The sequence below is a fragment of the Ipomoea triloba genome, chromosome 5 (assembly GCF_003576645.1).
Source record: "Ipomoea triloba cultivar NCNSP0323 chromosome 5, ASM357664v1".
In the NCBI taxonomy this organism is placed as follows: domain Eukaryota; kingdom Viridiplantae; phylum Streptophyta; class Magnoliopsida; order Solanales; family Convolvulaceae; genus Ipomoea; species Ipomoea triloba.
This window is the reverse complement of record NC_044920.1, coordinates 23,954,514-23,966,881: the sequence shown is the minus strand read 5'-3', so window position 1 is coordinate 23,966,881 and position 12,368 is coordinate 23,954,514. Positions and strand designations below refer to the sequence as shown.

The 12,368-nt window shown below is 36.2% G+C and overlaps 2 protein-coding genes across 3 annotated transcripts; one reads left to right on the top strand and one right to left on the bottom strand.

The window, feature by feature from the left end:
- Positions 1-331: 331 nt before the first annotated feature.
- Positions 332-3,393, bottom strand: LOC116020756. The gene is made up of 8 exons (XM_031261274.1): positions 2,349-3,393; positions 2,218-2,251; positions 2,031-2,123; positions 1,633-1,752; positions 1,153-1,251; positions 987-1,046; positions 800-894; positions 332-704 (listed from the first exon to the last, which is right to left on the bottom strand). Exons 1-8 carry the CDS (start codon positions 3,221-3,223, stop codon positions 611-613), a joined length of 1,470 nt encoding a protein of 489 aa, XP_031117134.1. The 5' UTR covers positions 3,224-3,393; the 3' UTR covers positions 332-610.
- A 2,555-nt stretch (positions 3,394-5,948) lies between these two features.
- On the top strand, positions 5,949-8,733 carry LOC116018777 (UDP-glucose 6-dehydrogenase 1). 2 transcript variants are annotated; one of them, XM_031258764.1, is made up of 2 exons: positions 5,949-6,067; positions 7,007-8,733. In XM_031258764.1, exon 2 carries the CDS (start codon positions 7,013-7,015, stop codon positions 8,453-8,455), a length of 1,443 nt encoding a protein of 480 aa, XP_031114624.1. In that variant the 5' UTR covers positions 5,949-6,067; positions 7,007-7,012; the 3' UTR covers positions 8,456-8,733. The 2 variants fall into 2 exon arrangements, with proteins under 2 accessions (XP_031114624.1, XP_031114626.1); XM_031258766.1 differs by lacking the exon at positions 5,949-6,067 and adding an exon at positions 6,121-6,524.
- The last annotated feature ends 3,635 nt before the right edge of the window (positions 8,734-12,368 follow it).

Sequence of the window (12,368 nt, the reverse complement as noted above, 5' to 3'; positions counted from 1 at the left end):
CTACAGTATTTTATAGACTTGTACAAAGTCTATGAAAGTTTGGAAAAATTCTATAAAAGATTTAAAATCCCATCACTTCTTAGAAGCCATAAAATCCCATCACTTTTTAAATACACCCCCCTTAGACACATAAGTTTGATCAAGTTTTTTATCTTAGTGATTTTAAGACACCAATTCACCATACATTTTCTTGTGAGATTGATATCTACAAAAGGCCAATATGCATCTACTACCATTTTATAGTATAGTAATATGAAGCAGAAGTGAATTGTTCACAGAATGCTGGAGCCTAAAGAATAGAGAAGTGAATATGAATTGCAATGCATTATTATTGGTAAAAGGGCAGAATCGTGGTAGTAAACGAATTCATCCGTTAATGAAAAGGCACACCATTGTGCACATACTATGTTTTCTCTCAAAGCTGTGTAAGTGTACTCTACACATACTATGTTTTCTCTCAAAGCTGTGTAAGTGTACTCTACACATACTATATTTTCTCTCAAAGCTGTGTGACTAGCGACAAGCTTATTACCTGTTTACACAGTAAAAGAACATTGATAGTAGCTGCTAAGGTTCTTTGAAACTGCAGTCTTCCTCTTTTTCTTCCCTCTCATCGCCCAAACATTTCATCGCAGCTTTTGATCTTCTTATGCTGTGTAATACGGAATTTCGGCTCTCTTGGCACAGTGAGAAGCTTGTCAGACCTAACAAAACAGGAGATGTTGGAATGATACCTTGTTATATGGAAAGCTATCCATTTCATTCAAGTCAGGAAAAGATAAATAAAACGTGATTTCACCTTCTAGGAATGAAGGGCCTGTCAAAGTAGGGTAGTGGTTGGGCTTTGGGAACAAGTTCCTTTCTCAGCCTTCTGATTTCTTCTTCTTCTTCCAACTAAGAGGGTGATATAAACATAAATCAAACTAAATCAAACTAGAAATATGAACGAAAATCTCATCTGATTTATAAGGTTTCTGATGATTTACCTTCTGTAGTCTGTCTCTTTCCATTTTAAATTGTTCGATAAAGCTCAATTTCTCAGCCACCTAATATGTAAAACAAAGCACTTACAGACCAGTTCTACCTTGAAAAATACACAGAAAAGCAGTTCTAAATTAATGACCACAGTTCTGTTAAGAAGAAAGCAATTACCTGATGGTCGAACTCTGCTCGATCCACAGCCCTGATGTCACTGTGCAGCACCAGATCAATTGGCCTTGTGCTTTCTTTCACGGGAGGCTTCAGTAAACACTGAAAACAAAAGAAACCTTTTGAAGTCAGCTGACCTTTAACTGCAGATCAGAAGTTATGGAAGTACTTATTGGAAGCAAAATAGGTAGTCAACACCACTACATTGCAATTTGCAAAGAAGCAGGATGGCAAGAAGTGTGACAAATAATTTGAAATCCCGTGAGCTCTTAAAGTTAAATATATATGGTCAGGGCAGGAGGAGTACTGGTGATGTATATAAAATAAACAATGTGGAACTAAAAAGTGAATTGATATCAACAGGGTTCCATAACTCGTAACTTCACAACCCAATACAGAAGCACAAAGAAACAGTTGTTCACAATTAAATGAATCTCACAGATAATAATTCATATTCAACGCCCTACTAAAATATGAATCTACCTCTGGCTCATCTGTTGTCCATGGAAGACCTTGTGCAATTGGAACTCGAAGCCTCTTATCTTCCTCCATCATCTGTTTTAGTTTATTCAGAAATTCTTCCTCCTTACACTTTCCCCTTTGCTGCAGAAGAGTCAAGCACCAAACTTAAAAGTTGCTTTGATGAGCAGCAAATAAGCATCACATTGCAATTCTCAGCCTCATGGTTTAGTTTTAAACATAGAGCAGAGGATTAGAAACTTAAACAGAAGACCTAAGACAGCTCTAATGCCAGCACTAGTGGGGACTTAGCTTATCAGCTTAGACCTGTAAAGTTCACTTTCCTATTCAGTCAGTACCGTGAATATTACTCTACGCACATAGCAGCATCACTGTGAAACTATTAACTAAGTTATACCAACCTCAGTTCTGAGATTGAATGGTTTATGGGAGGTTGCTTTGAGTTGCCTTCTCTTCTGGTGCCTCCTAGCAAAAGTCCCCGATGATCCAGCACTCTAGAGAATTTAAAATAAAAGTGAGATCACATATGAAGCCATAAGCCCTCTGCATTCAAAGAGGAGGGTAACCACAAAATTCTTAGTAACTCACATTGCGTCTGCTCTTTCTACCTCCATCACAAGTCCTGCTTGAGTTTGAAAAAGCCATAGCCAATACATCCCATTAGAACTAAAATTAAGAGAAGTTGAATACTGAAAACCAATCAAGTAGCCATCACTAACCTTCCTTGGTTGCTATCAAGTGAATGGGAACGGTGTGAATTCAGGCCTAAGCTTTCAGAGGTAACGAAAAAATCAGATGGAACGAATGAAGATGAAGAGACACGTGTGTCAGGCAATTCCCATTTAATCCCCTTTTTAGTAGCTGCTACTTCCTTCTCATCGTTTTCCTTAGCATCATCTGAACTTGGAATTGTAAGAAGCTTCTCAAAAGCCTTAACCAAGGTCATCACGTTTCCATAACCAAGTTGAGGCACGTCATCCGTTGCCTCTTCCGACAACTTATCCCTCCTTCTCTTAACGCCCATTTCACCGATCACCTTGTGTGCATTGAGCTCCAGATTAATCGAACCATTGATCGATACAAAATTATCTGCTTTAGCCTCGTCTCCATAGCTATGAGCACCAACGATTTCTCCAATAACGCATTTGCTGTTCTTCTCTTCCTCATCTTTACTCCCGATCTCAGCTTCAACGCGCATCTTCACCTCCTCCAGAACACTCTCCTCGTCATCAACTCCGCGGCGACTTGTGAAAAACTCCTCGTGTGAAGCCCTGAGAGACTCATAAGCAACGCACAAACACTTCTGCACCCCGCCCTTTCCGCACTTACAAGCCACCGGCGCCGAGTTCGCATCTTCTCTCTTCGAATTCCGCTTCGCCACCACGAACTTCCTCTGCCGAATCTTCTTCTGCGGCGAAGGCGAAGCCACCGGATTGAGGCTTTCCGAAGCCGATTTATGAGCTTTCTTTGCTGATTTGGTGATCAATGGAGACCTCGCGACCTTCAAGCCCGGGCTTGAAACATTTGGATCGACATTTTCAGAATTTCTGGAGCAATGGGAGAGACCTCTGGTGGATTTGCCGTCGGACTCCATTGAATTAACCGGAAAACTTCGATCCTGATAGGATTGTAAAGAGAAGGAGATTCAATATCTGATTATTGATAAGGAAAAAAGCTGAGAGAAAATGGAAGACAATTTGAGGGTTTTGGAAGCTGCGGCAAGTGTAACGGCTACTTCCCTGATGAGCTTGCTCTCTCGCTCCATCTTACATTCTTACCGTTTAATTTTATGATATTATTAATTTCATTTAATTTGATCTCTCGACTCTCTGATTTACCAAAATCGAGTTTAAAACTTTAAATGATTGATATATCTGCCTGGCAAAGATGTGATGGCAAAAAAAAAATAGCGGTTAACGGATCTTATAGTGGCTATTAGCAAATTATGTTAATAGTTTTAATAAATAAATTATATTAATCGTTCATAGAAAAATAGTTTAATATTAACCGTTAACAAGCAAAAATGATTTATAATAATAATAATTTATAAAAGGAAAAGAAATTAGCAATTTTAATAAGCAGCTGGCCTTTTTTTCTTTTTTGAGGAAAAAAAAAAAGCAGTTGGCCTTAATTTTCTACTTTTTAGGAAAAAAAATTGTAGAAAAAGTGAAGGCTCCTCAATATTTTGTGGGACATATATGTAAGCGATGTTCAAATCTCACACAAGTCTTATATTTGTAAATTGTAATTAAGGGCATTATTATTGTTTGGTTTTGAGTGTTGTCCCGTAGATGTCACTCAAAGTTATATAATCAATGGGGTCGTTGTCTTTCATTTGAAGCGTTACTTTCTTTGTAGTTATGCCAATTAGTACCTAACTAATTTAAATGTTTTTTTTAGTACTATAAAAAAAATGTTTGAATATAATATATATATATATATATATATATATATATATATATATATATATATATATATATAAATGAGTTCCTATGCGATTGGTCTTTTCCGGTGCGGTTGTGCAGTTATTTTAGGTACATGATTTTTCTTCTTAAGGTACGTGGTTTGTGTGCTTAAGGTACGTAAGTAGTAAAACTTTAGGTGAGTGAACCTAAAGCTTAACGTGTGTGATTTTCCTTCTTAAAGTACGTTATTTGTATGCTTAAGGTGCGTGAGTTGTTGAAATTTAAGGTGCACCATTTTAAAATCTTAAGTGCGTGGTTTGTATTCTTAAAATGCGTGGTTTGTGTACTTAAGGTGCGTGATTTATGTACATAAGGTATGCGTAGTTTGTATTTTTAAGGTTCTTTGTTTATGTGCTTATGGTGCTTGATTTGTGTACTTAAGGTGCATCATTGTAATGCTTAAGGTGCCCTTAAACTCTTCCATATATATACTAACGAATCATATGCAATTTTAAAGAAATAGTGACATTTTCGTAAATAACTCGAACTTTGGTGCAAGTAAATGCGTTATAAGTGCAAGTAACTGGTGCACATTTGCAAGTAAAAAGTGCAAGTAAAATCAGTTGCAAGTACATCTATTTTCACTTACAAGTGCAAGTAAGTTACCTTGTTAACATTCGTGCACCTAATTATAACGTTAATTTATGTCAAATGGCATGAGAGAGGACAGGAGCAAGAGGGAGAAGGAACCATATGCAAAGAAGGGTTCATAGAACAGTAAAAGCTAACTAAATCATTTTTACCATCATCAGCTATTGTGTGCGTTTCGCACACATCAGCCGCCATGCGGGCGCTTGCACTGCACGCGCCTGACACATTTGATTTTGATTTTGATTTTTTTAAATATCATATTTGTTTTTTTTTTATCTTTCTCATTTTCTATTTCCTAATCACACTTACAAAAACTTCTCAAAAATTATGAAATAACCCTATTGATAAGGATGCTCTAGTATGGACTATGGATGCTCTTAGAGCATCTACATCAGAGCATAATTCATGATTTTTGGAATAGTATTTGTCACACGGAGGAGAGAAAAAAGAGAGAGAAGGGGAGAGATCCATCTGCAAGAATTGAGTTTATATTATAAAGTGGGACCCACATACTTTAATATCCATGCGTGAAAAACGTGCATGACAGCCACTAAAAGTGCCCAGTGCACGCGCCTGACAGGTCCTTTTTTAATTTTTTAAAATCAATTTTGTTTTGTTTTTTTTTTTCCATTCCCTCTCATTTCTCTTTCTAAATTACACTTACAAAAACTGCGAATAAACTCTATTAATAAGAGCATCTTTACCAATGGAGTTTTTCACAGTTTTTTAGAAGTTGTTGTAAGTGTGATTAGGAAAGAGAAAATGGGGAGAGATGAAAAAAAATAAAAAAAAAATCTAATTTAACAAAAAAAAAAAAAACAGAAACGGTTGTTAGGCGCGCCTGACGTGCGTGTGCAGTACACGCTCCCGCTGGGCGCGCTAGTTGCAGCTACGCATGCATAGCTGCAACTAGCTTTTACGTCCGTGTAAGGTATTACTGTTCCAATATTTCCATTTCGCAGGCTTTTTTTTTTTCTTTATTTCTCTCACCTTCAAATAAGCATGCACCTCCTAATAACCATGGATATAGATGCTCTAAGGATACTTGATTTTTTTTACAGTTCTACGCAAGTAACGCAACCGAGGCGTGATTCCACCGACGCGCTGTTCGCCGAACGTGCGTAGCTGAGCTCTCACATCATTTTTATTTTATTTTATTTATTTATTTATTTATTCATTTATTTTATGATTTTGATTTTACGAAACACGGTGTCTCTCACAGTCTCACTGTAGAATTTCTTAGATCTGCAACGACTATATAAGCAACTCCCCGCCATTGTAGCTTTTTCATTCCACTTAATTTACTTCTCTCTCTCTCTCTCTCTCTCTCTCTCGCTCTCACTTCTTGCATTCTCGCAAACGCCTGAGGAGCGATCTTAAAGGTGCTTTCTCTCTCTCTCTCTAAACCTCTATAATCTCTACTATCGGCTTCATTTCATCTGCACGCCATGTATGCATATACAGATTGGTGTTATATGTGATCTTAGTAGTAAGAATGGAATTGATATTGATTTTAAATGTGTGTTTTTAATGTCAAAATCATGGCTTTTGGGGGATTGTTTTTGTTTTATGTGTGATTGTTTATAGGTCTAAGCTGTTGATCTCCCGTCGGCTGCGTAATCGCTGTGTGTGATTCTAGGATTTTCCCTAGATCTTCCTGTGTAGTGTTTGATCCGGAAGTTTTCAGGCAGAGTTCGGTAGTTTTTGAATGTGAGTGCAATGATGCTTGATCTGGCTGGAACTTGTTCGGGATTGTAATGTATTGAGACTTTTAGGATGGAAACGCGTGTTCATTAAATAATGGAATGATTCACGTCTTGTGGAATACTCACAGCTTAGGTGAACCTTCGATATGCATTAATTAATCAAATTATTTCCTTACCTGTAAAATTGCTCTCAGATAGGATCATTAAATGCAACTGAGATCCTGAGCTCCAATTTTCCTTTTAAACGGATTTTGAACTTTTTGGTGTCCATAAATCTGCTTCAATGTTTCAGTAGAACAATTTTGGCAGGCACCATCCTGAAAGCTTTGCAATTCCTCATTCATTCATCTTGCACCTTTATTCTACATGTTGTCTTCTTCAAACAACTTTAATTCTTAGCCAAGATTAAAATTTTCAGCAGGGAAATTTGGATCTCTAGTGGGAACTACAGTATATATCTATTTATTGTATTTTTGTAATTAATGTTATATACAAGCATGCAAGCTTTTCCTTAAGATTGTGCATCTTTCTTGATTACAAAGATAATGAAATGTTTCTTTAATTCAGAGATTTGCGATACAAATATGTATATATTTGAGAAATTTGAATTTGCAGAGCAAAATGGTGAAGATTTGTTGTATTGGTGCTGGATATGTTGGGGGCCCCACCATGGCTGTCATAGCGCTCAAATGCCCTAACATTCAAGTAGCAGTTGTGGATATCTCTGTGCAACGGATCAATGCCTGGAACAGTGACCAGCTCCCCATCTACGAGCCAGGTCTTGATGATGTAGTCAAAGGGTGCCGAGGCAAGAACCTCTTCTTCAGCACGGATGTGAACAAGCACGTATGTGAGTCCGATATAGTCTTTGTTTCTGTCAACACTCCTACCAAGACACGAGGTCTTGGAGCAGGCAAGGCTGCAGATTTGACATATTGGGAGAGTGCAGCTCGCATGATTGCTGATGTTGCAAAGTCTGATAAAATAGTTGTTGAGAAATCAACTGTTCCAGTAAAAACTGCTGAGGCTATTGAAAAAATATTGACCCACAACAGCAAGGGAATTAACTTCCAGATCCTCTCAAATCCTGAATTTCTTGCAGAAGGTACTGCAATCCAAGACCTATTTAATCCTGACAGGGTCCTCATTGGAGGTCGGGAGACCCCAGAAGGCAATAAGGCAGTCAAGGCACTCAAGGATGTCTATGCCCACTGGGTGCCTGAAGACCGCATCCTCACCACCAATTTATGGTCCGCTGAGCTCTCAAAGTTGGCAGCCAATGCCTTCCTGGCACAAAGAATATCTTCAGTAAATGCAATGTCAGCTCTATGTGAGGCTACTGGAGCAGATGTTACGCAGGTGTCATATGCTGTTGGTAAGGACACAAGGATTGGTCCTAAGTTCCTGAATGCCAGTGTTGGTTTTGGCGGTTCTTGCTTCCAGAAGGATATCCTGAACTTGGTTTACATCTGTGACTGCAATGGCCTTCCTGAAGTGGCTGAGTACTGGAAACAAGTAATCAAGATCAATGACTATCAGAAGAACAGGTTTGTTAACCGTGTTGTTGCATCTATGTTTAATACTGTCTCAAACAAGAAGGTCGCTATCCTTGGTTTCGCTTTCAAAAAGGACACAGGTGATACTCGCGAGACCCCTGCCATTGATGTTTGCCAGGGCCTATTGGGCGACAAAGCTCAGCTAAGCATATATGACCCCCAGGTTAACGAGGACCAGATCCAAAGAGACCTCACAATGAAGAAGTTCGATTGGGATCACCCCCTGCATCTCCAGCCAATGAGCCCCACCGCAGTGAAGAAAGTCAGCGTGGTTTGGGATGCCTACGAGGCAACAAAGGACGCTCATGCCGTCTGCATTCTCACCGAGTGGGATGAATTCAAGAAGCTCGACTACAAAAGAATATACGACAACATGCAGAAACCCGCCTTCATCTTTGATGGCAGAAACATTGTTAATGCGGAGAAGATGAGAGAGATTGGCTTCATTGTCTACTCCATTGGTAAGCCGCTGGATGCTTGGCTCAAGGACATGCCTGCCGTCGCTTAAACACATCACATACATTGTTTGAGCAACTTTTTTGTCGGACCAGAGATTATAGTACTGATCCACAGTCAGCTGGGATTCTTTGGTTTTTTCCCCTTCATTCAGCTCAGTTTTCTCTTATTTGCCTTTCATCTAGTTGGCTTTTCAGAAAGCCATATATTTGTTCGATTCATATATAAGGTCATAAGTTTTACACATGCTATTGTTATTGTCTTATGACACAGTTGGATGAATTCAGTTATTTCAAGGGAAATCATTGACATCAAGGTTTATTTTTAGTATTTTGTAGCTTCATTTTTAATATATAATATATGTTTATTTTTAATAAGCTTGTTATAATTTGATACAAGTTCGCTACAAAATAAAAAAATCACAGCAAAATCTGCTTCGGAAACCAGTTTGGTTGAGTGGTTTCCGAAAGAAGGTGAGAATAAGATAGGCGTGAGAGAGGGCAAGAAGCCCCAAAAAAAAAAAAAAAAAGGAGGGAAGCCAGACATGATTTTCTATTGACTTTATGTTTTTCATTTTGCCAAACAAAAATCCAAAAAATAATTTTCAAAAATAATTTTTCAGGTTTCCAAACTAGCTCTAAATTAAAAGGGTTAACCTTCTGTGGATGAAGTTTAACACTCCTGAAAAATGTTTGGACAAGGGTTCCCAACCTGTAGAATCCAAAGACATTGGTAAAGTGAAGAGGAAACTACTGGATGAATTTTCATCTAATCAACCTGGAAAGAAGACAAAGGTGATGATCAAGAAGGAAAAAGATTGAGAACTTCTAAATTAGTCATTATCATCGTGTTTTGTGTGAACAATTTCTAAATTATCTTTTGCTATTTTGTATAACAAGTTCACAATTATCTTTATGTGTTTTGTATGAACTTCTGAATTGTGTGGACTATTCTTTACAGGGCGTTTGGTTGGGAGGAGGGAATTAGGGGGAAAAAAAATTGTAATTCGGTGGAATTGCAATTCAATGAATAAGGTAGCAATTGCAATTACAGTGTTTGGTATGTAGGAATAGGAGTACAGAGAATTAAAAGGTAATAAATGACAAAATGACTAAAATGTCCTTATGTTGTAGTAGATGTAGTTGTAATAGTAGAAGAGTAATAATAACAATAATAATAATAATAATAATAATAATAATTCTTTCAAAATAATAATAATAATAATAATAATAATAATAATTCTTTCAAAATAATAATAATAATAATAATAATTCTTTCAAAATAATAATAATAATTCTTTCAAAATAATAATAATTCTTTAAATAATAATAATAATAATAATAATAATAATTCTTTCAAATTTAAAAAAAAAAAAAAAAAAAAAGACAAAGGGTATGAGAGGAGGGCAAAATTGTCTTTACACCAACAAAATTGCCCCTCCTTTCCATTGAATTGCAATTCATGGGGGTACCCCATGAATTTCAATTCATCATTTGGAGGGAATTGCAATTCCCTCCAACCAAACAATGTAGTTTGGAATTCATTGAATTACAATTCAATAAATTCCAATTTCCCTCAAACTACACCCAACCAATATCTTTAGATATTTTTTAAGAACTTTATGAATTATATTTTAGTATTATGAAATTTATTGTTTTCATAAATTATATTTATGAAATGAATCTATGTTCTCCTGCCAGAATTAATCCTACTGCCCATATGCCTGCCTAATATTATATCATAAAACATTCTACATCTACCACAAAGGGAGTATATATTTAGCGCAATGTGAACTAATAATAATAATATAATACTCCGTAATAATCACCATCATCCTCATTAAATAATAAATACTACTATCTATATAAATTAACAAGCTTACAAAAAAAATATCGAATAGAAACCAATCATCTAAATTGAAACAATAAACGATGAAAAAATGTGTGTCTATATATATAAATATATAAGTAAGCCGAACTCTAAGCATATATATATATATAAAATAGGGTTAGCCCGTAGATCGACCCGCAGCTCGAATCGCCGCGAGTTGCGAGTCTTAGTGGGCCAGCCCGTTAGGTCCGCTTTTTCGCAGACCATCTTTTTTTTTTTTTTTTTTTTTTTTAAACTTAACCTGCTCCACCGCGGGGTGGGGGCAGGCTAATCCACGGGCTTCGATCCACTTTGACAATAGTATGAATAATAACTAAGAGAATTATACTTAGAAATCAATAAAAAATGTAAATTTTAAATTTTGTATGAGTAAGTTTAAACTCTAATAGGACGTATTTCCTTATATGATTTGTATAATACATTATATATATACACATAATATTTATTAATATGTATATAGGCAAGTTCTATAATATAATTTTGGTAAATTATAATTTATATTGATAAAAATAATTACATTTAGACAATAATTAGACAAATTAGGGTAATTAATAAAGTCAATAATTAGATATCTATTTTTTTTTTATCAAATTTTATAGCAACCTACCTACCTACCTACCTTTGGATTTGTTTTGTTTTATATATAATTAAGCCAATAATTAGACAAAAATACACCTAATTAAGTCTGAAATTCTTAGTCAACATCAGGAAGTAGTTACCTACATTGATGGAAGGTAGGTATAAGGATTCATAAATCCTTTCAGTGCTCAGTTTTTATGAGTGATATATATATACATATACCATCCAGAATTTTAAGGGAAAACTATTCTCTATTCACATGCCGAAGAGATTTTGAAACATATATCACTAATAACCGTACCCTAGCCCAGCGAAACATAGAAGAAAATTAAAGATGGTAGGCATACCCGAGTTGGAGGGATCGATGGGAACTATTAGCAGCCTATATTTGAGAACGGCTCAGGCCTTGTGCTCCANTTTGGATTTGTTTTGTTTTATATATAATTAAGCCAATAATTAGACAAAAATACACCTAATTAAGTCTGAAATTCTTAGTCAACATCAGGAAGTAGTTACCTACATTGATGGAAGGTAGGTATAAGGATTCATAAATCCTTTCAGTGCTCAGTTTTTATGAGTGATATATATATACATATACCATCCAGAATTTTAAGGGAAAACTATTCTCTATTCACATGCCGAAGAGATTTTGAAACATATATCACTAATAACCGTACCCTAGCCCAGCGAAACATAGAAGAAAATTAAAGATGGTAGGCATACCCGAGTTGGAGGGATCGATGGGAACTATTAGCAGCCTATATTTGAGAACGGCTCAGGCCTTGTGCTCCATCGTTGGCCTGATTTACACCTACTTCGGCCCTGACGACACCACCTTCTTGGCCATTATAATGAGCTTGTTGATACCAGATAGTTTGATATTGGTAGTGGTGGATCGTTTCTTCATCTTAAACGGACTTGCAAATCGTCGACTCTGGATGATTTGGATGGTCATGGTAAACGATTTGGTAAGGATCTGGATGATTTGGATGGTCATGGTAAACGATTTGGTAAGGATCGGATAATCCATCCCTACACATTAGTAGTATATATATATATATATATATATATATATATATATTCTTCAATGTAATTCNCGGACTTGCAAATCGTCGACTCTGGATGATTTGGATGGTCATGGTAAACGATTTGGTAAGGATCGGATAATCCATCCCTACACATTAGTAGTATATATATATATATATATATATATATTCTTCAATGTAATTCTATATATATATATATATATATATATATTCTTCAATGTAATTCCATAACTAACATACAGTTCAACTACAGATATTTGGATACCTCCTGTTTCGTGCAGCATTATTTTCAGCAGTTAGGGGTTATGACAACGAGATTATATCATATTACCCAACCAGCATCTCAACGGTTTTTGTGGCTGTCCTAGCTTTTGTGCCCGTGCTTTCCACTACTTTACCCAACATGGCGGTCTTTCATTTCTATTTTGATATAAACATAGATAGGTCCTT